The 27624-nt window shown below is 58.1% G+C and overlaps 1 protein-coding gene across 2 annotated transcripts in view; it reads right to left on the bottom strand.

Annotated features, from left to right (window-relative positions):
- The window catches only part of RASA3 (RAS p21 protein activator 3), a 115014-nt gene that overhangs the window by 59289 nt on the left and 28101 nt on the right, over positions 1-27624 (bottom strand). For both annotated transcript variants that reach the window (XM_080799025.1, XM_080799024.1), the window contains exons 2-3: positions 14282-14399; positions 2146-2249 (exon numbers count right to left, since the gene is read on the bottom strand). In XM_080799025.1, the coding sequence (XP_080655151.1) occupies positions 2146-2249; positions 14282-14399 (222 nt within the window). The remainder of the gene's footprint in view (positions 1-2145; positions 2250-14281; positions 14400-27624) is intronic.

Raw genomic sequence — 27624 nt, 5'->3', positions numbered from 1 at the left:
CAAACCTCCACCCAGGGATGAAGGAGTCATGAGCAGCACACCCATCGTCGCTGCGCTAGGAGTGCAGGCGTGGGGCCGGCATGCTCGGGGAAGCTCCCACCAAAGGAGACACAAGGGAAGAGGAGCTTCTGGAGCAACAGGAAGAACGCTCCCTCCCAACCAGCAGGTGCAGAGAAAGGGCCTCCCCGGCCTAGGCTGGTGTCTGCTGCCCTACTGTCCAGCACTGTGCAGAGCGACCCTCTTCCGGTGGAAGAAAATCCAGTCACGTGCTTCCAGTCCCCAGGAAATGCGCAGTGTGTGCCCGGGGCTAGGACAGATCTGAATGAGTGCAGCTTTATGGGTTTACCAAGTGGGTTTTGGGTGGTGGGACAAATTGGGGGCTGGAAGTGGTGGACAGTAGTGGTGGAAGGTGGTAAACATACTTGGTGGGTGAAGGGACAGGACGAGGCTGGAGAACGGTAAGTGTCACGTGACAGTGCAGGATGTGGAGAACATGTGAAGGATGATGGACAGTAGGTAATGGTGGAGCAGGTGGTGATGGTGGAGGAGGGTGGATGGTGGTAGTCTGATGGTGGAGGAGGGGATGGTGGTAGTCTGATGGTGGAGGAGGGGATGGTGGTAGTCTGATGGTGGAGGAGGGGATGGTGGTAGTCTGATGGTGGAGGAGGGGATGGTGGTAGTCTGATGGTGGAGGAGGGGATGGTGGTAGTCTGATGGTGGAGGAGGGTGGACAGTGGGTGGCAATGGTGCAGGACGATGGATGGCTGGTGGTGCAGGATGGGTGGTGGGTGGTCCATGGTGATGATGGGTTTCTGCTCTTGGTAGGAGACGGTACCTCATCCTGGCATGAGCAACTCATTCTTCACCATGTCATCCCCATCTCCCCCCACCTCACCCTCCACGAGGACCACCCCCACCGTTTTCTAGTCCTGCGTATGTCCCAGCACCCATCATCCACCTGGTGGTGCAGACCCATAACGAGGAGTCATCCTGGACTTCTCCCTTCCCATCAGCCTCCACATTCAACCGACAACGCCCACCAACGACACCTCTAAGTGAAGTCTGCAGTGCGTGATCTAAAGCGAGGTGAAGACCTGAGACCCTGGATGGCTGCAGGTGTGAGCGCCAGGCGAGCCCTAACAACTGTCTGGCTGGTCTGCACCAGTTCGTTCAGCTGAAGACACACACCTGCAGGACAGGACGGTAACATAGTCCCAGAGGACCCAGAGAACAGGCTCCCGCACCTGTTAAATGCACTCAGACATGTTTTCTTCTGACTGAGAATCAGCCGAGGAACCCCACAAAACTGTGGAGCTCCAGGTTCAGCCCCGAGACTGTGGGTCCACCAGCACGGACAGGGGCTGGGTCCTCCGCAACAGAGGACAGAGGCTGAGCCCGAGCTCATCGCTGCGGGAGCAGTCCCAAGTCAGAAGGCAGAGGCACGCTTAAAAGCCTCCTGGTGTTGGGAGTGCGCTATCGGAGCCCCGTGCAGGTGGTGGTATATGTGGGTGCCCAGCGGGGCCCACACCCAGGCACCTTCTTGTCTGCAGGCTCTGCTGTCCCACCTCGCTTTTCCCTCTCTAGGAGCACTCCACTGACACGCTCACACCTCTCCCCTCAATCTGTCCCAATCCCCATGGAGGGCTGTCAAGAGTCAGGGACAGGTACAGTCTGGGGATTTCGAGGGGGGTGTCCTCTGCACACTGACCCCTCAGAGAAGTCACCCGGGAACAGGTCTGGTGGTCACTGTAACCTCACTTTGAAGGAGAACTCTAAAGCCCTTCTTCCACGTGAGCTCGTGGTGTGACGTTCTCGACACGTTGACCGGGCTGGGGGGCACTCAGGCAGCTCATTCCCACTATGGGGTGCTCAGGAGGCCCGTCCAGGACACAGGGGGTTCAGGAGGCCCGTCCAGGGCATGGGGCTTTTGGGAGGCCCATTCAGGGCGTGGGGGACACCGCTGCCAGGCCAGCCAGGTACCCACTGCCGCCTCCCAGAGCTGCTCAGCGCAGCCAAAAAAGCCGGGCTAAGAATGCTTTTGGGCTCAGGGCAGAGAGCTGGGAGGAGGTGCCACACGCCCGACAGAATGAGGCCCCGCCCAAAAGAGGCAGAGAGAACAAAGACAAGACCCGTCTCGGTACCCACCTATGATGGAGTCCCTGCGGAAAACATCTCTGTCGAAGACGTAAAAGGACAGGTGCCGAAAGCTCCGAGGGATCTCGCAGTAGAAGTCTTCTCCGTAGAAGGGGCTGAGAAGCAGAACAGACTCCGTTAGGTGAGCTGGCCGGTGTGGGGCGGCCCACTGAGCACCAGCCTTGGGCGCGCACACAGAATCACGCTCTCACATGTGTCAACCACATGCCACGCCGGGTCTTACGTGTGCGATGCGGAACCGTGGTTTGCTTGCTGGGGTGCAAATGTGTCCCCACTGTCGGCCCCAAGGCCCATCACCCGGAGTGATCAGCTGCGGGCAGAGAGCTCCGCGCAGGGAGCATGAGTCCACTGTGTGTGTCCAGGCTGGACCCAACGCTCTAGGACCACGAGGGCACGTGGGACATGTGAGCGGGCCTCACGTCACGCGCGTCTGTCAAACTTGGCTGGCCAGGTGCACACCCTGCTGCTCTCCTTCCCCAGAGGTCGGGCTGAAATCTGCACCTGTCACTGGGGAGAGGACCCCTGGCCGCGGGTTGGCTCTCCACACAGACCCCGCACCAGCGTCCCCGTGCACAGAGACCCAACGTGAACCACAAACCCCAGTCAAGGTCAATAAACAGGCCCCCAGCTGCTCGGCTGGGCCAGGCTGAGTCCGCACGTGAGGTGAGCAGAGAGCAGACCTGCTGGAGAGGGCAGGACCCCCGACCGGCTGCAGCTGGTTACAGGATGGCCCGCCACTCTGAGCGGCACCCACGGACCCTACCCGTTCCCACACACGCCATGGCCAAGGTCCGAAGTCGGGAAAGCTAACGGGGTATGCTATGCTGGTTAGGAGAGGAAGGACGCGCAGTCTTGGCCAGGCTGGAGTAACAGCGGAGAAGGGGACAGTGTGGTGCCCGGCCATGGCACCCCCCTGCGAGGGACACGGATGGCGGGGAGCTCCAGCCCGTGTCTGGTCAGTCCTGAGACGACTCTCCCCACTATGACTGAGCATCTCTGAGATCAGAGGGCACACCGCGGTCGGCGTCAGGCCCCAGGGCGACGGGGCCTCTCTGTCCTACCAGTGCCACGGCCCCACAGAACAGTGTTCTCGGTGCCATGACATGGGGTCGCCCATGTGTCTGCCTCCCACCACCTGCCTCGGCAGCAAATAGTCCGCTCCCTTCAGACACAGGCCCGTGATCTGTCAAAATCACCAGCTGGAGACGCACTCGCGTCTCGACTCTGTCCCTCAGGGTCAGCTCAGCAAGACCCGGTGAGCCCAGAAAGGACAGCACGTGGACCCTCCTGGGGCCCAAGGGAGGCACCACCCGTGAGGAAAACAGACGCAGGACACGGGCAGGCCTTCCAGAAAGGACAGCACGTGGACCCCTCCTGGGGCCCAAGGGAGGCACCACCCGTGAGGAAAACAGACGCAGGACACGGGCAGGCCTTCCAGAAAGGACAGCACGTGGACCCCTCCTGGGGCCCAAGGGAGGCACCACCCGTGAGGAAAACAGACGCAGGACACGGGCAGGCCTCCGCCCGCCCTCCACGGCCCGGCCGGGCTGCTGGAGTCCCAGCCCGGGCTCGTGCGGCCAGGCAGGGAGAGGGAGCCGAGCGGAGGGGCTGGGTGCAGCCCACACCAGGCAGTGGCTGAGGAGGGTGGCCTGGCCTTTTAAATACAGAAAAGGCAGAGCAGTCGGCTCCCCATCAAGAGGCAATGTGTCCACAGTCCATGGCCGTGCAGGCTGACCTGCGGACAGATGGGGGCACAGAGGTGCCGGGGTCACCCTGTTTCTTCTGGCCAGTAGCTGAGGGCCGGCCTGGGCGGGTGGGGACAGAGGATGTAAACTGTCACAGAGGAGACCCGCCTGAGCCCACCTGTCCAGACACAGCGCCCAGCACCTGCAGTGTGCAGAGCGGACCTGCCGGGTGGGAAGGAGAGTCGACGGTGGCCCCTGAGGGCCCGGGGCGGTTGGGGCGCCAGAGGGAATAATCCAGAAGCACGTGAGGCAGGCAGGGGCCTGGGGTCCTGAAGGACCAGGCCACAGTGAGTCAGACAACAGCCAAGAAAGCAGCCGCAAAGGGGAAGGCATTTGAGCCACTAGGGAGCTGCCGTGCAGCAAAGCAGAGCACGTTGGACCCGGGACTGCGTCTGGAAACACCGGACGGCTGCGTGTGTCCCGCTCACTCACTGAGCAAGACTAGACCCGGGGTGGGGTGGGGGGACCCTGCTGTCCTGAGGGTCGGAGGGTGCAGAGTGCGCCATGCCACCAAGCCGTCATCACGCAGACGTCACCACTGCCCTCGCAGGCCTCACACGGAGGCCCCACACCCACACGCGGCCGTCTGTCCGGGCACAGGCATCTCTAGGGAAAGCCACGTGTGAATCTGTCTGAGCTCTCTCCTCTCACCTCCCGGGACCCTGTCCGGGCGCGTGGGGCTCTACTCGTCCACCCTCCACGCGGCGCCAACCGTAATCCGCTCGGGCCGCAAAGCAAAGCCACCGGGACAGGGTTTTAGACAACACGGGTCCCCGGGCCTCACCCCAGACAACCCTCTCCGGGGTTTAATTCCTTTAGTTCTACAGCCACAGGGCCAACACGAGCTGCGAGGTCATCGCAGTCTCCGGATCATCCTGTGTTACACATGGGCCTCACACGGATTATCTTCAGAGACAGAACCCCAATCCATACCCCCATACTCGGGGCAAGGCTGCCCCAGAGGCCATAGGACACAAAGGTGGCACCTGAGCCCAGAGGAGAGAGCCAGACCACAGGGAGTCACGTGCCATGCGAGTCGTGGCAGCAGGACGCCCAGCCTTGGTGGCAAGCACATGCCCTGAGGGGCCGACAGAGTCCCAGACACAGCACGGGCCTGACCTCGCAGGCTGCGTCTGCGGACGCCCGCTCCCCACGGACCACACCTCGTCCCTGCCCCCCTCAGCAAGGTGCCCCAGGAAGACATTGCTTCCCTGGGTGCCCTGACTCATAATCACACTCACGGGCATGTTCCTAGAACCTCCCTATGCTGCGTAACTCCTTCATGATCTCAACTGTTTGCATAAGAAAAGGAACATGCACGAATAAGAAAGTTTCCTATAACGTGTAACTAGAAATAAGGGTGACAAGTGTGAGATGTGGCCAAGTCGGAGCCTGCAGGACGCACACCGGTGCGGCCACTTGGCAACAGCAGCGCTTCCCTGAAACGGCCGGAGCAGGGGGGACGCACGTCCGCACAGACACTGCGGGCTGCGAGCTGGCGGCCGTGCTCACAGCAGCCGAGAAGCGGCAGCAACCCCCGTGTCCGTCGGCAGAGCCGGCGCGGATGAACACAGTGGGGTCTGTCGACCCGGACAGCGTGGAGCTCAGACGCCTGCTGTCACGGACGAACACTGAAACCACAGTGCTCAGTGAGACAGGCCACAAAAGGCCACACACAGTGCGACTCCACGTTCCCCCGAAAAGGCAAGTACGTAGAGAGAAAGTGGGCTGGAGCCGCAGGAAACGGGTAGTGAAGGGTCATGAAAATACTCCAGAACTGATGGCTACAGCTCCAAATGTACTGAAAGCCACAGAATTACACATCTGCCATAGTTACTTACAGGGTATGTGAATCAGATCTCAATAAAGCTATTTTTTTAAAACCAAAATTTTAAAAAATACATAAGGATGTCAGAAAGTGAAAACCAGAATTAACATTACAGGGTATATGCTAGATTTTTTTTCTCTGAAGATCTATGAATATAGAACACAAGTAGATACAGATGGAAACACATATTTTTACAACAAAAGTAGGATCCCGGGGCGCCTGGGTGGCTCCGTGGGTTAAGCCTCTGCCTTCGGCTCAGGTCATGGTCCCAGGGTCCTGGGATCGAGCCCCACATCGGGCTCTCTGCTCGGCGGGGAGCCTGCTTCCCCCTCTCTCCCTGCCTGCCTCTCTGCCTTATTGTGATCTCTGTCTGTCAAATCAATAAAATCTTTAAAAAAAATAAAAGTAGGATTCCATTACATAACCCCATATACGTTCACTTTTTCCTTTAATATCATGTCATAGACCACTTTCCAAATGCGTATGTAAAACGTCAGTTGCCAACAGGCCTGAGATCTGAGCGGGCGCGTCTGCAGGACTCTCCTGTCCCAACCCTGACGGTGCCTGGAGCGGAGCGGCCAGTGCCCAGCCGCCCGCCTGTCCCAGAGCAGCGCCCACAGGCACGTGCTTGGCTCAAGGCTGCTCGTCGCCGGAAGGCTCCGGTGTGGGACTCGGTGCGACCGTCCGGAACGTGAGGACAGATTCGGCCCACACGCCCACCAACACACGGTCTCACCGGCATCTACAAACTTGGCTCACGTGACGGCAAAACAACCTCCTGCTTCGTTGGCAACGTTTAAGTCGTCGGCGCAGCTCAGGGTCAGGCACGTGTGTGCGCTTTCGCTGCAGCGCGCTGGCCCCTGTTCTAGGCAGGCCCCCCCTCTTGTGTTCAGGGTAGCGATCCACTGAGAACTCCCGAGTTGGTGTTACAGACTAGATGACGGATAACTGATACAGCAGATAAGAGACACCTTTTCAACTGGAAACACCACGAAACTGCTAGTGCCATCTGTCATCAATGGGCAAGGACTGGCGTGCGGTCCTGCCTTCTCCAAAATGTGTCCCAGCGCAGAGCAGCCGTGTCCCTGCACTTGGGAGCTGAGGCTGCCCAGGGAGGCGGTGACATCCGTCTGGGGCAGGAGGGTGGACGTGGGGTGTCCGCGCAGCGGGCATCCCTCTGCTGAGGGCCCCCGCCCCAGGGCACACCGACACAGTCATCCGGACAGCCCCACCCCCGTCCCGGGTCAACAGGAAAGTCCGTGCTTGTCTCTTTGCGGCTGTGGAGTCGGAAGCGTGTCCCCAGAGAGGAGGGAAACCAAGGCAGTCTCCCACCCCCGCCCCTCTCCGTGCGCTGGGCCACACAATGCCCCCTTTCTGGGGAACTCGGAGGGGGCCCAGTCACTGCCTCCCCTTCCTTCCCATTAGCGCCATAACCTGGGGTCTCTCTCCACACAGGCCCCGCTTTGTCCCCAGCCGAGGTCAGCATCCGTCAGACGCATGACTCATGCCCCCCTCGCAGCCTTAGGGCTCCAGAACCCTCCTTCCAAATAAAGAAAAAAGCAGCCCACGGGACTTGGCTTGCCTTAAACACTGCTGTGTGACAGAAGAAGATTAATGCGCGCGGTAGCATCCGCTCGGAGGCCGTCGGAGGGCGGCCAGAGTGACAGGCTCTTTCCCTCGGTAATTGCTGGGAGGAGCTCAAGAGAACTCTCGCAGAGAGAGAAGAAAACCGCCTCCTGCTGAAAATGGAGCTGATCTATCTATAAGCTCCGAAAGGCCACCCTACCGCCTTCCTCCCACTCCTCCCAGAGCCCAGATGTGCCGCCCGGGGCTCAGACAGGGCCTCCTCTGGGACCCGCACAGAAACCGCCGAGTCTCCATGAGTCATTTCCCAGCATCGGCTGAGGCGGGCGGTGCCCCACCCCCACCGGGGCGGCCGGCCCTGCGGCCACACTGTCTGCTCGGGAGGAAACAGCTGCACGCCTGGTCTTCTCTGGGCTCAGGCTCTGTTGCAAATGCCGGAGTCCATTTCCCAACATCTGGGCAGGGAGCGAAGGGGGCGGGGCTGCCTGGGGGGCTCCCGATTTGGGGTAGATGGAAAGGCAGCGCACCCAAGAATAAGGAACCCCACTCCGAGTCTCTCTGTGAGAGGGCCGTTCCGACAAAGGCCGATGCCACAGAGAAGGCCACCCTGGGGGCCGAGCGTCCAGGCTCCCAGAGGGAGCTCAGGGCCGACGCCACAGCCCGACAGGGCCTGGAAGCCTGGCCGGCAGGGCGGGTCTTCTAAAAAGGGCAACAGCCCATCTCCAAGCAGCTCAGAGCTCAGCTAATGAAATGTGCCTTGTACGCTGCGAACCAAAAGCTGGATTAAACTTTCATTAAACCAAATACTGTTCAACCGTCCACAGAAGAATGAGAAAAGCCAAGGAAGTCAAGTGCTGGCAGGGCCCCCGGGGGCCGCTGAGCTGGAAGCGTCCGCGCCTCCCTCTGCAGCAGGCCTGGGCAGCAGGGAGGCCTGGGGTATGCAGAGCCAGAAAGGAGCCTCGGAGGCAGGAGCCTCGGAGGCACAAGCCTCCGCTGCCAGTCATCCCCACAGGCCCTCAGGCAGCGGGAAACCTCTGGGTTTCTTCTCACTTCCTCCAGACCCCCTTTAAATCCCTGCGTGGCCTGGCTCCCTGGCACCTGCGAGCCTTCCCCTCAGAGCTCTCCCTTCCGATCAGACGCTGCGTCTCCTTGGGAGGAAGGATGCTCAGCCTCTGTGGGAGGCCCACCCCCGACTCACGCCACCCCGGGGACGGGCAGCTCCTGGACAGAAAGCTGCTCTGATCCCACAAAGGACACGTGTCGTGTCGTGTGGCACTCTGCACATTTGCAGCAGGGACGGGAGGGATGCCTCCGCCAGGAAGGAGAGAGTCTGAGGTCAGATCCCAGTGTCTGTCCCAGAGCCGGGCAGAAGAGTCCCCGGGCCAGTCACTGCCTGCACTCCGGGGGCTCCGGACAGAGGTGTGGGCATAAACCACCAAGGGTCAGTGGTGGCTGCTGCACATCACAGAGAGACAGAGGGCATTCGAGGGGGTGGCCCGGCAGGCAGGGCAAGAAGGCCCCAGGTTAGCATCAGGCAGGCACTGGACCAAGCAGGAAATGTTCTTTTTTTTTTCTTTTTTTAAAGATTTTATTTACTTATTTGACAGACAGAGATCACAAGTAGGCAGAGAGGCAGGCAGAGAGAGAGGAGGAAGCAGGCTCCCCACCGAGCGGAGAGCCCGATGCGGGGCTCGATCCCAGGACCCCGAGATCATGACCTGAGCCGAAGGCAGAGGCTTTGCCCACTGAGCCCCCCAGGCGCCCCCAGGCAGGAAATGTTCTTAGAGGGGCTCACACTCTTCCCCAAGCACCAGGACCCAAACTGGGGATTCCTCCTGGAGCACCCCAGAACAGTGGGGGCACGAATTTACCTACTCCAGCTGACAAGGACTCTCTGAGCCAAAAGCTTGAATTTATGTCCCAAAGACTTTTTTTAAACTGGAGAAATTAGAGATAAAAGTAAGTATTAGGAGAAACTGTTAGGCGTACAGCCTCATAAACCAAAATCGGCATTTGCTCATCCACAACTTGGGTTTTACTGAAAACCTCCAAGAAGATGGGGTCTGTCCTCCCGAGCCACAGACTCCTCGCCGTCCCTTTTGGAGTCTAACCCAGACAGCGTGTCCCCCCAGGACCGGAGCTGCAGGCCCCCCGGCAGGAGTCGGGTCTGGCACACAGCAGCACTGGGTTCGGACTGACGGGCATTTTTCAGGAGCAGAAGGGGGCCGACTCGTCACAGACCCACACGCTCTTTAACTCCAGTTTGGAAGCGTACACCCATCCTGCCTGGGGACGACCTCTCCTCTGGGAACGTTCCCAGCAGGAATGACAGGATGTGAGGGGCTGTAATTACGCCCGTGTAGACAAACACGGCGATGGGCGAGCTCCTCCTCACTTTGCTCCAGAAAGTGGTTATTTTACTGTCTAACTTCTAATCTTATGTAAAAAAGCAAAAACAAAAACATCCCCCATAATCCCACTACCCCCCTGGAAATAACCACATTGACTTGTATGTCCACATACTCCAGACCATTCTGGAACAATCCCAGTTTTCAGAGCAAGAGGGAATCTTACTGCGAACACAACTTTGTGACCCTCCGTTAACAGTCCTCAGACACCAGCACACTCTGGGCCGAGCGAGCACCGTTCCCACCGGAAGGTGAGAAGCCTCTGTGGGAAGACAGGCCAGTGCCAGGGGGTGGCCCCTTCCCCACAACAGAAACCAGGTGAGAGGAAGCCGATGGAGACTGCCTGTGGGCGGGGGTCTCGGAGTGGCCCTGGGGAGAGGCTCAGCACCGCAACCCCGTCTCAGTGGCCACTGGGGAAGGTGCGGGTCAGATCAGGAAGCTTGGGGCAGCTCCTCTTCAGGCCAGGAGCTGTTCCCACACTTTGTAGGCATTTTGTGGGAAAAGGGAGGCAAAGTCATCCTTGAAATAATCACACATGTTGACAAAAGGAAATGAATATAGAGTGCTTTGGGGAATATTCTTGCAAATGAGCGGCCCAGCATTGAAGAGGTCTTGCTTTTAACTTCTTTTGTTCACGTAACAAGAATATGCTTCTTTTACTGGAGAAAGTGGTGATTTCCTCCGTGATGTGACCTTCCCCAGCCTGTCTGGGAAGTGGGAGGCGGACTCTCCGGGTGGGTCATCAGGTGCTCTCCGCATGTGTGCCGTGCTGTCTGGGACGGCAGCTGCCTGTGAGCCCCGATGTGACAGTCCAACATCCCGGAGCCTGAGTTTAAGCCAACAGACAATGAGCTGCCATTTAAGTGATACCACGATTATAGCCATAGAAGTTACATGTGAACAAAGCTCACGCTCAACGTCAGGAAAGTATTTTCCTAGTAAGACAGAAACTTTGCCCCAAATCACTTTTCTGGAGAATGGACAAGGCCAGGAGGAAAGGACTGGTGCTCCCCAGTGCCAGACCCCACGAGCCCTTCCAAGGAGGTCTAAAGCTGAGCCTCCCCCAGCACCCTCTCCCACAGCCGAAGGAAAGCAAAGAACAAACTCGGGCCTTTCCCGAAGTTACCCGCTGAGGAGTTACTCGTGAGGGGCAGCCTCATGCGAGTGCTGGGCACACCTGAGCAGCATGGTCCCATCCCAGGGGCCCCGGGATGGCCCTCCGCTGAGAAGGGACGGAGACGCGCGTCCCCGTCTCTCCGACACATTCCGTCTGTACTTCTGAGTCCCAAGACGGTACTGGGCAGCAGCTGAGTTCAGGACTGACCCTCCCCCGAGGCCCGGAGGGGCCACCAAGCCCTCTGGCTCTCTTGAGTTCAGAGACCAGAAGGAGGCCCTTATTTCCCACAGTGACTTTGCCAAGTGGAGTGGCCGATCTGAGAGGAAACGCTGAGGCCCATAGACGCGTGCTGGAGAGAGGGAAGACTCCGCAGGGATGACACGGGCGGGCAGGGCGCTCCTCGGAGGTGATGACCGAGTGCTGCCCGCACTGGGGGACGCTGGCAGTGTGCCCACTTCCTTCTTGCCGGCGGCTGCCGTCGGAGCCTCGGCCCTCCTCCCCCGCCTCAAAGCCGGCAGAGCCTGCGGATGGGTCTTCTGCTTCCGGCCTCCAGCCAAGGCTACTCGAACCAGAATCGTCACGCGTCGCCTCCCTCCAGCGACCCTCGTGTACGGGCTTCTGCCCTCTCGCCTCCGAGTCCCCGTGAGACACGTCTGGACGTTCTTCGGCTCTGTCCCTAACGCCCTCGTCCTTCCCACGTCCTTGTGTGTCTGGGTGTGTCTGGAGCCTGCCCTCCCGCCCACTGCTTCTCCCATCCAGCCGTTTACTCACCCGGGGACGTTTCCACTCAAGGTCTCACGTCCTTCGTTTCCGGGAATTCTATGTGGTTCTTTCGGAAACTGGGTTCATCGTTCTTTATCATTCCTCATCCCACTCATGTTTTCAACCTTGTCTCTCATTCCTTCAACGTCATTAACCCTTGTCGGCGGACCTTCTGCAAACCCTTCGGGTCTGATCTTGTTGTTTTTCTTGGCAAATGCACCCGACACTTGACCTCCTTGGGTTCGCCTGTATTTTCTCCTCAGAGATCACAGAGGAAGATTCTCCGAGGCCTGGACTGAAGGGTACGTCTGGATTTGCTGAGACCAGCCTTTCGTCACCTCTGAGGACGTTACAGCTATCCGGGACTACGGCAATGCCGGTGCTTGGACCGAGGCTTCTGGATTCAGGCGTGCAAACTCACAAGAGAGCTAATTTTTGGTTTCAAGTATCTGGCACCAAGTGGAGGCAGCACCTTTCTGCGCTAACTTCCTTTACAGGGTGAGTTCCTTTGCCTTTTTGGCCTGACGCTGTGCAGCAGAGCTCTGGGGCTACCCGCCCACAAGGTCCACCGGTGTGAATACAGTTTTTGCCTCAATACTAAATGGTGAAATGCACCCATATTTTTTAAGTTCCTGGAATTATTTTGTGTTAGTGTCTTTCTTTGCTGTCACTTTTAACTTTCTGTTTAGAGCACCCTCGCCTTGTCAGTATATTAGAGAAACACTCAATACATTTTCACCGAGGGGCACGTGGTGGCTCAGTCAGTGAACACCCGACTCTTGGTCTCAGCTGAGGTCATGATCTCCGCGTCCCGGAATCACATCAGGCTCACGCTCAGCAGGGTCCCTGCTCCAGAGTCTCTCCCTCTGCCCCTCTCTCACTCACGCGCACGTATGCCTGCTCGCTCTCTCTGTCTCTCAAATGAATAAATAAATCTTTAATACATAAATAAATATTCATTGAGCTAATAAGTAAATAAACAAAAATAGCCAAGCTCATTAAAACTGTCCATAAGGAGAGCATGAATTTTCCAAGTCAGACCATTACCTCAGGGCACTGACTACAGGTAACTGGCTCCTTGTGACAGCATTCTGGGGGCTCCCACCTGATTCTGGCTGTTTCTCAGACGGCTGATTTTCTGAAAGGACAGTATGACTACATCGTTACCCTTATTTAGCTCTGAGCTTCCCTTTCCTGCTCCAGAAGCACATTTTCTAGTATCACCAAATCCAGGAACCACAATTTCCACTTCTAAGCTCGTCTAAAATGTTTTGAAGATCATGACCCCCCCCCCCAGCCTTGCCTAAAACAGAGGTTCCCAAGCAGACTCTCTTCCTAGCGGTCTGGGCTCAGCAGGTCTGGGGAGGGCCCAGCTTCCCTGAGACCACAGTGACTTTCCAGCTATAGGACCTCCGGGCATCAGTGCCAACCGGGCAAACACAGAAAGGGTTCACCCGGCATCAGGACCGTGGAGGTAACCCAGAAGGTTACAGTGACGTCATGAGCCCTGGCCTCACCTCCATCACCAGCCCCAAAGCCAGGCGCGACTCCTGACAGACGACTCAGGAGTTCTGTTTTCCTACAACAAATGATTCCAGACACTCTGGAGCATGCCCGGCCCACACACTGTGGCCACTTGGCCTCAGGGGCGCCTCCCAGCGCTGGGGGGCCCTGTGCAGACGGAGAATGGAAGGAGCAGGAAATCCCTAACAGGTCTGTAAAAACGAAGTTCGGTCAGAATGTGCGGCTTGTTCCCTCTCAGAGAGAACAGTATGAAGGATACACTTGTTCTGCGAAAACTGCTCTCAAACCGAAAACAGCTGTGTGCGTGGGTCCACCCACACTTGTAAACACGGGCTTCCTGGAGGACCCTGCTCCTCTCCACCAGCCACTTGGTAATAAATGACTTGCTCAGGACCCCCACTAGCTGTGTTGGCTTCGCCCGGCTGCAAACCACGAGGCCCGCCCCTGCTAACACTCGCGTTTCTGGGTTCTCTCTCCCCACCCTCCACGGAAGCTGCTGCGACTTTTAGGGAGCCCTCCTGTCCCCGGGGTGTGGTCCAGGGGCAGCATCACGGGGAGACGGTCAGAAACGTCTGGGCAGACGGTTGTCTCGACAAGCCCTCCAGTGGTGAGTGGCCCTTAACAGCTGACCCTCCGAGGTGCTGATGTGTGCATCGTGTGGCAAACTCCCCAAGGACCTGAGGCCCTATTAGGTGCTGCTCCTTCCAGCCGACCTTCTCTAGCGCTCTCAGTGAGTGCTGTCCGGGCCCCCTTTCCTCAGTGAGCATCACTTCTACGCCCATCTCAGATTTGTCTCTCTAGGAAAGTTTAAAGGAAGGTGGTTAAAAAAATGATAATAAGCTTTCCAAGTGTTCACCTGTCAAAATGCCTGACTGCTGCTATGTCCGGTGCACACTGTGACCTTCAGCTCATCTCTGACCGGAAGGTGCCCACACACGCCCCTGCAGTGGGCGACCGCTCCCCCTGCACCTGCAGGCTGCTCAGCCTGGGCCAGCATGAGCATCTGGGGACCGCCACCAAGACGGCAGCCCAACGGCCCTGGCAGACGGGAGCTCACAGAACATTCCAGTGCCTCACACACGCCGAGCAGCGCGGACAGCGTTCCGGGCATCTGCCACACAGAGGAAGTGGACGGAGGAAAGCAAACAGCGGACATTACCAGAGCGACTTCTCCACAATCTTGGTCCTGAAAACCTCCTCCCGGTCCAGGTTCACCGTGCAGTAGCAATCCCGCATCTTGTTTGGCCCCGGGTAAGTGGGAAGATTTTTGGCTTCACCTAAAAAGCAAATGTAAATATATCATCGACTTAGCGTACAGTTACCGTGTTCCCAATCACAGGCACTTTTCCAAGTAACGCACTTATTTCACAGCAATGCACCTGCTGTCCCTTTTGCAAACCCAGTAGCTCTTTATATGTCTTTCTTGCTGCCACAATCAAAATATCAGAGAGCAAGCGACGAGTTAGAGTGCAAGGTGACACCCACACAACCTCCAGAACAAAGTGGCCCAAGCAGGGATCCACTGGCCTACGAATCAGGACTTTACTCAGACCAGCCCCTTTGATTTTTTTTAATGTGTAAATTATGGTAAGATACATATAACTTAAAATGTATCATCTTAACCACTTTGAGTATAAAGTATATTTACACTATTGGGCAACCAATCTCTAACTTTTTCTTCTTGCAAAACTGAAACTCTGCACCCACTCAACACAACCCCAACCCCTCCCCCAGCACCTACCCTCCCACTTTGCGTCTGAAGCCGGCTACTCGAGGTAACTCACAGAAGTGATCAGTATTTGTCCTTCTGTGACTGCCTCCTTTCACTCAGCAAAATGCCCTCAAGGTTCATGCGCGTTGTAGCAAGTGTCAGGATTTCCTTCCTCGGCAAGGCTAAATATTTCATTGTACGGATGGACCACATTTTGCTTATCCATTCATCTCCCGGCTCGCTTTGTTATTCTGAATTTGATTTGTCAGTACTAGGTCAAAGCTGGGGCAATAATTAAGGAGAAAGACCCTTTTTAAAGAAAAAAAAAAAAACATGGACTACAGCTGTTTATTTTTTAAAAGATTTTATTTCTTTATTTGAGACAGAGAGAGTGAGTGAGCACACAAGCAGGGGTGGGGCAGGGGGAGGGGAGAAGCAGGCTCCCCGCTGAGCAGGGAGCCCGACGCAGGGGCTCGATCCCAGGACCCTGAGATCATGCCCCAAGCCCAAGGCAGATGCTTCACTGACGGCGCCACTCGGCGCCCCTCCGGCTGTTTAAAGCACAGACCGACTCGCCAGTTAGAGGTAAGTCCCGCGGGGAGACCTGCTGTTGGCCCAGTGTCCCCCTCCCACGGCCCCCACTCCACACGGAAGGAGAGAGCCTCAGGCAGCAGCACGCCCAGAGGGCCCCGCAGAAAACAGCCCGGATCCCCGGCTCCTTGTGGGCCCCGGGGTCTGTCCACGATCGCCGACAGCACCGCAGTCTGCGTCCTCTCCTGGAGACTCACAAGTGCGAACAGGGTCGACAGCTCTGTCCACGGGCAGCCTGTGACGTGGACACCCAGGCGGCGACGAGGTCTCCTCTGCGGAGGAAAAGCCTCGGGCCACCCCTCGCCTCTCAGAGGCCTCCGCTGCGTCCCGTCTCCCGGGGCGCCCGCAGGCCCCCGACCCCGCCTCGGACGGCAGGGCAGCTCTGAGCGCCCAGGCACAGCCAGAACACCGGCGGCTCCGCAAAGGGCCAAACTGCCTCACTCCTGCCGAAACTGAAGAAAGCAACAGACGCCGACCCGGACCAGAGCACCAGCTCCTCAGAACTCAGCACCAAAGCCCCCCGGGCGCAGCCTCGCCCGCACAACTCCCAACGGAACAGACATTCCGACTCCCTTGGGGGGACCCAGCGCGTTTAAAAGATGCCAGTTTGCAAACGGGCCCGCCAGAGCCTCCGGGAGGGCTGAGACGAGCTCAGCTTGTTGGACGCTTCTTGACTTTTCAGTTAATGTCACTACAGACACCCGCACAGCGGGGTGGGGTTTCCGGGCCGTGCGCCTTATTTCTAACCAGCATGTTCCTCCAGGGTTCCAAAGAGCAGTGGTGGAGTCGGCGCACATGGTCCTTTCCTGCACACAGCGGGACAGGAGACCCGATTCTCCGGGCCTCAGTTTCCCCCCGGGAGGAGCACGAGAACACACGAGCTCTCCACGGCTCCTCCAGGTCCAAGAAGCTTTTACTTCGAAAGAGTCCAGAGATTTTCCTTTTGGGAATCACCAATGGCTCTTGGCGGGTGAAGAAACAGAAAAAGAACGAGTGGTCTCCGGTAGAGCCGCCGAGTTACCACGCTCCAAAACACACCACGTGCGCGCGAGCCAGGCCCATGGAGACACGGCCAAGCTGGTGAGAGGCATGTGAATCTGAGCCAAGCCCAGCACATGGGAAAGGTCCTGTGCACATGCATGCAGGGGTGCGACCGCATTCCACAGGGGCCAAAGAGTACGCGGCCCATGGGCCTCTCCGGAGCGAGGGGCAAGGGCAGCAGACCCGGGCCGCCCCTGCTGCGCTGCCCGACGAGGCCGTCCCCTCACACACGCCAGGCCCCAAACAGATGCTTTCTGTCTTCCGGTTCTGGTTTGGGAGATCACTTGTGCAGCGTTCACAAACCTTGAAACTTAAAACCAGCCCGACGTTGAGAACTTCCCGGCTGACATCTCGATGGTGAGAATCAGGACTCACCATGCTTCCCCTTGGAATTTGTTTTGGTTTTGTTGTTGTTGTTTTACAGCAAATGAGATATTTAGCTGCAAGTTCCTGTGTTTCTTAAAAGGAGAAAAGAAACCTATTCGAAAGTCTCATGGGAGATGATCGCTGGGGGAAAATACAGAACTGGGATTTGCTCCTGTTTATTCTCCAAAGAACCTCAGAACCAAGCAACAGTCGCTGACATTCCACCAGGTGGGTCCCGTGAAGAGAGAAGGGAAAGATGTGCCTGAACCAGAGACACCCGGGGGCACCTGGGTGGCTCAGGCGGTTAACCGGCTGCCTTGGGCTCAGGTCACAATCTCTGGGTCCTGGGATCGAGCCCCCTGCTCGATCAGGCTCTCTGCTCAGCACAGAGCCTGCTTCCTCTCTGCTCTCTGCTTCCTCCTCTCTCTCTGCCTGTCTGCCTACTTGTGATTTCTGTCAAATAAATAAATAAAACCTTTAAAAAAAAGGGAGAGAGAGAGAGAGAGAGGCACCTGACACCATGGAAATGCCGGTGTGAGCACAGACGGAGCCGCATTCCGCCGTCTCGGGGCCCCAGGCGGGGGGCTGTGAGGACAGTGCCACAGAGAGCAGCAGGCCGACCGGAACCGACGCCCAGGAGGGCTGGGAGAGCGGGCAGCACCCCCAGCCACGTCCTGCCCCAGGTCCTTACTGTTGGGGACCTCTCTGGGCCGAACAGGCTGAGAATGAGGCGTTTCCCCGAGTCTGCTTGGAGCCCCGCCGCAGATTGGGGGTGGGCGTCTCAGCTCGCCTGTGTCCCACCCCGACCACCTTCAGAACAGATGACCACTCCTTCCACGCTGACTGTTTAGCCCAAAGGCTGGTGGCCATCTCCCTGCCTGGCTGCATATAATGGTGCCTTTCTGTCCCTGACGAGAAACACGTCCCTCTTCCCAGCGCATGGAGACGTTCTCGTAGGAAAGCAAGGCTGTTCCGGTATACAGCACGTGCTGATTTATCTGCTCAGTGAATGGATGAATAAGTGACCACCACGTCAAAGAAAAGTAAACCTTGGTTTCATTCTAAGAACCCAACCAGGGTCATTTTCCATGACTCTTTCTCCTACTGCCCATGAACGTACGCTGTGTGCCAACCAGATTCGATGGAGACCGCACATCTGGAACCTGGTTCCACCTCCCAACAGCCAACCTACTAACACAAGCAGAAGGCAGCGCTGGACAGCAGTAAAGTAAAGACGCTGAATGAGCAGACTCTGGCTCCTATATCCAGGAAGCAGGCCCTGGGTAAGGGGGACAGAGGTTGCGATCTGAAAGTGTCATCGTTCCCGAGCCACCACACTTTCTTGTGCCAGGAAAACCAAACCCTCGTGCCCGGGGCCTCCTGCTCCACCGGAGGGAGGGAAGACCCTGTGTGGACGCCCACACCTCGCTGCCAGGCTGGGGGCGGGGGGCCAGCCTGATAAAGAAGCCTCTGTCCCGTCTGGAGGGCCTCGAGGGGGCCAAGGAAGAAGGCCGTCCACACCTGGAAGGGGGTGCTGGAGGTCACAGAGACCAGCACCCGAGGAGAGACGCTGGTGACCGCGCTCAGCTGTGTCACCCCCGAGGGGTCGGAGGTGGCTGGCTACCCTCCGGCACCCAGCACAGAGGCGGCTCTGCCCTCAGCATCCCCGGCAAGAGCAGGATGGAGGAGGGAGGGAAAGAGCATCGGAGGGAAGCGCGCGGACTGCCGGCTCTCCCGACAGAGCCCCTTCCTTCCGGCCGTGAGCCTCGGGGGCTCCCCTCCACGAGCTCGGACCGACCCCACCCACACGGCGCCAGTGGGCCCTCCCCAGCCCGGTGGCCTCCGCTCTGGAAGGGGACGCTGTGGGCGAACGCAGGCAGGCCTTCGGTCACTCTGGCTCAGGATATGTCAGTGCGCCCACAGGCTCTGGGGCCGGGTGGCTCATTGCAACAACAGAAGAGTCTACGTCCCCCGAAAGATCGACTCCAGGACTAAATATTCTATCTCCTTGAACGTACCTTTTTGAGTACATTTTTTAATACCTTGCTATTTTATCACTTCATAGTGAAGAGACTAAAACTCCACAAAAACAGATGAAACTGGGTTTCTAAATCGAGTTACGAGCAGCCGCCTCTACTGCGCACTGATTCGGCCCGAGAACCCCACCCTGAGCTGCCCGGACGCTCCAGCACTGCACGACCGCTCCCTCTGCCTCCGGGGGATCACGACCGGGAAGGGCTGCTCCGTACACAGGCCGATTTCCGCCCAGAGGTCGTCGGGGCAGGTCAAAGACAAGCATAAAATAAGGCTGTTCTCACGGCACCTGCGTGGCTCGGTCGGTTAAGTGCCTGACTCTTGGTTTCGGTTCAGGTCATGAACTCAGGGTCATGGGATCCAGCCCCGGGTCGAGCTCCGTGCTCAGCCGGGAGCCTGCCGGAGGGTTCTCTCTCTCCGTTGCCTCTTGCACACAACACCCCCCCAAAATAATAAAATCTTAAGAAAGATAAGGCTGTTCACATGGAAATTAGAAGTTCAAAATACAATGAAAAGAAAGAAAATTATACCTATCCAGCCCCAACACGTGCGACTCCGTGATCCGTTGAGCTCAGAGTTCCCCGGGAGCTAAGGCAGGAACGGAAATACGGCAACGGACACGCTTCTCGGAGTTTACTTGCCGGGGAGGGGGGACACCGTTCTGGAGCAGCCCTCCGCTCGCCTCACACGGGAGACAGGAAAAGAGAGGTTGGGCACACGTCCGTGTTGGCTCTGTAAGACGGGGCAACGCCCCGTGCGGTGACCACAAGCAGCAGGGCACAATTTCAGACCCTGGGAAGAGTCTCAGCACGGGGGGCTCCACCTCGGTGCCCCCCACCCCGGTCCCAGGCTAGAGCCCCGCCTACCGTGGACTCGGACCAGCATCGCCACCCCCAACCCCCTCCCACGGCTCCCGGAGACCCCGGACGGCCCACGTCCACGGAAGAAGCCTGTCAAGACCCCCAAGGACGACAGCAGAGCCAGTCCCCAGTCCTGGGACTGGGACACCGCGGAGATCCTCAGCCAGGCCTCCGCCCTCAGACCCACAGCCTCCAGCCACACGGCCTGCTCGCTCGTCTCCTCCTTCCTCCCCACGCGACCCACGACAATACTGGGTCTCCTCTCTTTCTTTGCCTCCAGCATGTGAAACAAGGCAAGTCTGGCAAGTCGTGAGCACCCGATAAATGTTCGTTCAACTTAACAGACCAGTACATACAACAATCAAGTGACCAGCTGGGTAGGGGTCTCGGAGCGCTGATTATGCATTTCAGCTTTCAAAGACCCGCCAAAACCCAAAGAGAGACTCCACCCTCCTGCCCCTGAGATATGAGCCCAGGGAGCCCCCCACCCCCGGGGTCTGGGCTCTCCAGCCGTGACTGGGCAAGGACAGAGCCTTGTGGAGTCCACTCGGTCCCTGGAATAAGAACTTGTCCTGAGCCAAGAAGTCAGAGCCCCAAGGCCACTGCTGGAGGGACAGCACGAAGGTGCAGGGCAGGGCAGGGGGCTGTCAGAGCATAAATGACCTCCCAGTACCTTTGTGGACCTATAACCCATGAGGCACATTTCAGGGACCTGCAGCCCAGCCCATCAGCCGGCAGACTGCGACAGCCCGATCTAGGCCTCGGTGTAAGGAAGACTCATGCGGCCAAATCCAGCCCGTCCTGCAGGCCCCAAATGCCCAGCCCCAAAGCTGTGACACAAGTTGTTGTTTCCAAGCCTTAACGGTGAGGAAAACTATACCAGGAAACACACACATGTCCTCAGGTTCAGGAGCTCCCACGAGAACTCCCAGGACACACACACACAATGTCCTTAGGTTCGGGAGCCCCTACAGGACCCCCCAGGACACACACACACGTCCTCAGGTTCAGGAGCTCATACATCAGTGGGGAAAGCATCTTCTTCCTTCCGTCCAGGTGCACTGGTGATAATCTGAATCATGGGATTAGTCCGGTGACAGAGCGTCTGACACCATGCAGCCATCACACTACCAACTCTGTCACAGGCCTGAGGGCCTAGGGGGCCGTGTGCCATGGGCACCATGCGACAGCTACAGGAGCTACTCGGCTGTACCCACCAGGTCCGTTCCGATTCGGATTCGACAGGCGTGTATGCCAGACCGGAAAGGAGTAAATAAATGGGTTAGACAAGCTCACAGGGCAGGCCAGATGAAGGGACAGCCGGGTCTGCAGGGACCTGTGCGGGTGGGCCCGCCCGAGCCACCAGGTTGTGACCAATCCCTTCCTGAGCGGTCAGTGCAGCGGGAAAGGAGAGCAGAGAGGGTCCACCGTGACGCACTGTGCCGGCTGGTGCGACGTCCCGGTGCACCGTTATTTTTGAACCTTCCTGACCAGACCAGCAGACTCGAACAAAGACAGGTAACGCCCCGGGGGAGCGTTCAGGGCTCCCTGCGTTGCTGCCGGGGCCACATCAGAGAAGGACTGTACTCTCACCCGGTCTGCACCCCGATCCCGGGCAGGGGCGCCCTTGCTGGTCCTGCAGGTACCCTGCATTTACCCACGAGAGAAAGGCGCCCCTGCCCTGCCCTTCATGTCCGTTGTGTCAGGAAGCCGGAAGACCCTGAGCCTGCGAGGGGAAGACACTTTCCCACCGTCAGCCGACACTGCCATACAAATATGCAGACCCGGGCGCCCGGGTGGCTCGGTTGCTTGAGCAACTGCCTTCAGCTCAGATCATGAAGCCAGAGTCCCGGGATCAAGTCCCTCATCAGGCTCCCTGCTGCGGGCGGCTCTGCTTCTCCCTCTGACCTTACCCTCTCATGCCTGTTCTCGCGCTCTCTCTCTCAAATAAATAAATAAAATCTTAAAAAAAAATACACAGTCGACAGCCCCTCAGGGGCTGGGACCTCAGCCTGTGGCCCTGCTGGGACCGGGAGAACGTCCTCTACGGGGCGCTACCCTCCAGTCTCAGCCTGGGGCCCTCGGTCGAAGGGGACACTGAGACACGGACTTCTCCCCCCATACAGTTCTAAGTTTTGAGCTAGTGGATGCCATTTAAAAGTAAACTGGTTTCCCATTTCTTTCCAATCCTTTTGAGAACTCTGAGGATGCAGCCACGCTGGCTCCTTCCCCTTGTTGAGAGGGTTGTGGGTCTGGGTGGGGGGGCCGCCCCACTCAGGGGGCACCTGCCTGGCCTTGTGCCTTTGGGACCCTCTGGCCCCAGGCGTGGGTGTGCCCTTCCAGACCCCTCATGCGGTCCACCAGGGCCCCACTCTTAAGGACACCAGGCTGTCATCAAGGGGCACCTGCCCTGGAGTTCGCCACCACTCCCACAGCAGGAGCAGCATCTGGGGTCCCCTTGAATCATGGGAATTTCTGGCCGGAAGACCACCTGTGGCAGGTAAATAATGAAACTATAGGGTCTGAGCTTCCTCCACACCCTCCAGCACGGCTCCACTCCCCAAAGTCTTTTGTTCTCCTAGACTTTGTTTCTACTAGTTGCATCAGGAATCTCTGACAAGTTACAGTAAAGGGACAAGGGTGAGGAGGTAGCTGAGGAGGGTGAAGAACATAACAGAACACAGATGGCAGAAGTATGCTGAGATTTTTTTTAATGCAGGAAACTAAAGTGAGGTACCATGGAAACTTCTGGAAGAACAAGGGCCCCTGGACATTGGTGAAGACAAGGATCCAAGCTGTCCCCATGCTGGGCCTGGGCCCTCCTAGAACATTATTCCTGTGCATTTGCACAGTAAACAGTACGTACCAACAAGTAGGGGCCACACAAAAGAGACGCCACAGGAAACCTCAGCCAGGGAACGGTTTTCACCTGGCCCTCCCACCTCCAGAAGAGTTAGCAAGTGACCCAAATAAGAATCAAGAAGAGGGCAAAACACCTGGGAGAACACCAGGAAGATCACCTGAGAGATCTCATGAGAGAACACCCAGATCACCTGAGAGGACACCCGGGAGGTCACCTGAGAGGACACCCGGGAGATGAGCTGAGAGAACACCCGGGAGATGAGCTGAGAGGACACCCGGGAGATGAGCTGAGCGGACCCCTGGGAGATCACCTGAGAGGACACCCGGGAGATCACCTGAGAGGACACCCAGGAGATGAGCTGAGAGAACACCCGGGAGATGAGCTGAGAGGACCCCTGGGAGATCACCTGAGAGAACACCTGGGAGATGAGCTAAGAGAACACCCGGGAGATCACCTGAGAGGACCCCTGGGAGATCACCTGAGAGGACACCCGGGAGATCACCTGAGAGGACACCCGGGAGATCACCTGAGAGGACACCCGGGAGATCACCTGAGAGGATACCCGTGAGATCACCTGAGAGGACCCCCGGGAGATCACCTGAGAGGACACCCGGGAGATCACCTGCGAGGACACCCGGGAGATCACCTGCGAGGACACCCGGGAGATGAGCTGAGAGAACACCCGGGAGATCACCTGAGAGGACCCCCGGGAGATCACCTGAGAGGACCCCCGGGAGATCACCTGAGAGGACACCCGGGAGATCACCTGAGAGGACACCCGGGAGATTACCTGAGAGGACACCCGGGAGATCACCTGAGAGGATACCCGGGAGATGAGCTGAGAGAACACCCGGGAGATCACCTGAGAGGACACCCGGGAGATGAGCTGAGAGAACACCCGGGAGATCACCTGAGAGGACCCCCGGGAGATCACCTGAGAGGACACCCGGGAGATGAGCTGAGAGAACACCCGGGAGATCACCTGAGAGGACACCCGGGAGATCACCTGAGAGGACACCCGGGAGGTCACCTGAGAGGACACCTGGGAGGTCACCTGAGAGGACACCCGGGAGGTCACCTGAGAGGACACCCGGGAGGTCACCTGAGAGGACACCCGGGAGGTCACCTGAGAGGACACCCGGGAGATCACCTGAGAGGTCACCCGGGAGATCACCTGAGAGGACACCCGTGAGATCACCTGAGAGGACACCCGGGAGATCACCTGAGAGGATACCCGTGAGATCACCTGAGAGGACCCCCGGGAGATCACCTGAGAGGACCCCTGGGAGATCAGCTGAGAGGACACCCGGGAGATCACCTGCGAGGACACCCGGGAGATCACCTGAGAGGACACCCGGGAGATGAGCTGAGAGAACACCCGGGAGATCACCTGAGAGGACACCCGGGAGATCACCTGAGAGGACACCCGGGAGGTCACCTGAGAGGACCCCCGGGAGATCACCTGAGAGGACACCCGGGAGGTCACCTGAGAGGACCCCCGGGAGATCACCTGAGAGGACACCCGGGAGGTCACCTGAGAGGACACCCGGGAGATCACCTGAGAGGATACCCGTGAGATCACCTGAGAGGACCCCCGGGAGATCACCTGAGAGGACACCCGGGAGGTCACCTGAGAGGACACCCGGGAGATCACCTGGGTGAACATCTGGCGAATGCCTGGCACTGGACACCGGGGCCACAGGGCCATGCCCCAGACCTGCCCTTTCCTCCGCTGAGGTGTTCATACACCTGTTGTTCTACGACGGCACGGTGGGGGGCAAGGGGGTCACGGTGGCGACAGGTCGCGAGCACAGTAAGTGATGCGGACGCAGATTTTGACCCTCCCCCCCGGGCCCGGGGTGCGCCGCTTCGGCTCCGCGTAGGGTCCGGCCCGCACCCCCGCGCCGGCGACTCCGGGCGTCGGGGCGCCGCTGCGGGGACGCCAGGGGCCAGGCCGCTCGCCCGAGGGCCGCCGGGGCCACGCGCCCGGGGAGACCCCGTGTCCTCCCGGGCGGGCGTCGGGCTCCGGAGGCTCCAGAGGCCGCGCTCCCGGCCTGGGCGGCAGAGCGGACGGCGGGTGCGCACCGGCCTCGGTTCACACGCGGCGCCTGGGGGGCCCGGGTCACGGTCTCAGGGTCCTGGGATGGAGGCCCGCGTCGCGCCCTCTGCTCCGCGGGGAGCCGCTAGCCCCCCCCCCCCATCTCCGTCTGTCAAACAAATCTTCTTTGAAAGTGTTCTGTTGGCTGATACGCTGTTTGCCACGGTGGCCGCGAAGCACCGGTTACACGGCCGTGGGGACCCGGGGCTGCCCACGACCGTCGCCCCACAGCGCCAGGCCCAGCCACGGGCCCGGGCTCCAGACACCCCCACGCTCGCAACCTCCGCTCCCGGCTCTGGCGCAAACGCCATCCGCGGAAGAGAGCGCGTCACCCACGCCCCTCGGGGACCGCCGACTCCCCGCCCGGAAGGGCGCGCGCCGCAGGGTCACCCGGACCTGTCAGCGGTCCCGATCTGTGCCTGCCAGCGTCCAAGCCACTGTTCCGTCAGTTGGCCCTGGACACACCAACCCTGCGAGACGTCGTTTCCGTCGTGACCACGCAGCTGTGCGCTGTGACCAGACGCTGCGACCCCCTCCGTGTTGCGCCTCGCCCGGCGCCTTCCCACCTGCCCGAGTACCTCCTCCAGGCTCTGCTCCGGGCTTCAGGAGGACACATCGGCCTGTCCAGGGGTCCTCATCATTTGACGAAATACAAATCCGGCGCTCAGGTCAGCTTGCCCTGTTTAAGACACTGCCCCATTTCCAAATTAAACGGCCCAAATTTCCATTCCAACCTGCAACCTCTTCCATAGGCAGCAGTTCCTTGATACGTAAAAGAAGACCCCGACTTGGCCCAAGACGGGCCCCCCAGCCCACCCTGGAAAGAGAGTCTTCTGCAACACTAGGTTTATTTTTCGGAAGCGACCAACACAGGATTTCAGGCTGCTGTTTTCTCCCTTTGCCTTCCTTCCTTTTCCCCACACCACTCTCTGAAAGAGTCCTGGCCTAAGCTTGAGAAAGAAAATTTCTTAGATATTAACAAAAGATTAGAAAAACCATATTCTTCCTTATAAAATTAGACCCTGCCATTCATACCTCCAGTGCAAAACACAAAGTTCTGGAAAGAGGTTTTTTTTTTTTTTTTTTTTTTTAAGATTTTATTTGTTTATTTGACAGAGAGTGAGTGCACAAGCAGGGGGAGCAGCAGAGGGAAAGGGAGAAGCAGACCTCCTGCAGAGCGGGGAGCCTAATGCAGGCCTTGATCCCAGGACCCTCGGATCCTGAGCTGAGCTGAAGGCCGATGCTCAACGACTGAGCCACCCGGGGGCCATTCTGGAAAGACTTTTAAATGAAGGTGTTCCTTTGTTCACTCACATTTGGCTGAAGGGAAATGGCCCGGGTCTGGCCAGACACACGGTGGAAATTCCAGGTCCGTGGCGAAAGTGAGAGAGCATATGTTATTCTGGGGTATTCTGACGAAAGCTTGGCCTTCTTCTAGGTAACTTATTATCTCTTCGGTGGGCTAAGAACACCCCAGGCTATTTCTCAAGCAGTTTGCATTTTGTGGTCAGGGTGGTCTTTGCGGCTGACAGGCTCCCCAAGAGTGAAGGCAATTATAGCAGCTTAGCATGGCCTGACTTCACACACGGGTAGCATCCATGTTAGTGCGTGTAATGGCAACAGTGCTGGGTCACGCCTGTGAGGTGCATGTGTGGGAAACACCTGTTTCTGCACCTTGGTAAGGAAAGCAGCATTACTGAAACCCCAGCAGGGCTAACCTCCATGTGCACAGGGCATAGGGGCTGGTCCTCCCAACAAATTCATAAATCCCTTCTTCTTTTCCTTGGTCAGGAGCCAGAAGTGAGGGCACAGAGAAGACAGACGGTGGCAACAGAAGGCCGCTGATGGTAAGAGGAACCGGTCACCAGGAGCCAACACCCCAGCAGGGGTGAGGTGGGGGCACTCTGGGTTGGAAGAACCCCTGAGCAAGGTGCCATGGCCACCATGCTGACTGACCCCTTTCCTCCAGCTGTGACATAAAGAGAAACCAGGTGATGCATCTCAAGGCCTTGAGAACAAAGACTGGTGGCAATGCAGACTGTGGGAGACAGTTACCAACAAAGTGGGAGAAGATTCCAGCAAGTCACATATCCGATGAGTATTCTGAGATCCAAAATATATAAAATGCTCCTGCAACCCAAAAACTGAAGACAAACGACCCACTTAAAAGTGGGCAAAGAACCTGGAAGACATTTTTTCAAAGGTCCAAACTGTCCACATGGACACGAGAAGACGCTGGGCAGCACGTTTCATTACGGAAACGCAAGTCAAACCCATAGCGAGATACTGCTGCCACGAGATGGCCAGAATTTCTGTCAAAGGAAAGTAACACATGTTGGTAAGGATGTGGAGAAAGTGGGGTCCTCATACGCGGCTGGGGGAGCGTGCAGTGGAGCAGCTGTGTGGGAAACAGCTGGGACGTGTGCCTGCAACCCCTCCGCAGGCCACACGCTCCCAAGAACCCAACACAGGAACGTGCACATGAACATCCGCAGCAGCCGGCCAGTGGAGACAACATGGTCACACACTTACGTGCAGGCGGGGGCAGGAGGACGGGGTGTCCCCGCTGCCCTGGGGGGGTTACCTGAAGATCACCCGGGGTCCCTCCAGGCAGTCACAAACGGTGAAACCAGAGGTGGTGATAAGTGCTGTAAGTGCCACTGAAGCGTACGCTAAAAACGGCTACACGTCCGGGACCTGCCCTCCACACAGCCATTCCCATGCTGGACAAAAGAACACCCTTGCCCCTAAGTGGGAACCACCCAGAGGGCAAAAGTCCTGGGCCTGCCAAGATGACCTCAGATGTATCACCTGTGGAATGTTCTGGAAGACAGACTTCTTCATGACAAGCCTGTAAGGACAGAGGCGGCTGGAAGGTGCATGGGATGGGGAGGCGGGACTTATGCAGGGATTTAAAGAAAGAGGTAATAAATTATTT

The sequence above is a fragment of the Martes martes genome (assembly GCF_963455335.1).
Source record: "Martes martes genome assembly, chromosome: 3".
Lineage (NCBI taxonomy): Eukaryota > Metazoa > Chordata > Mammalia > Carnivora > Mustelidae > Martes > Martes martes.
The sequence above is the reverse complement of the archived record's forward strand: the minus strand, read 5'-3'. Positions and strand labels throughout refer to the sequence as shown.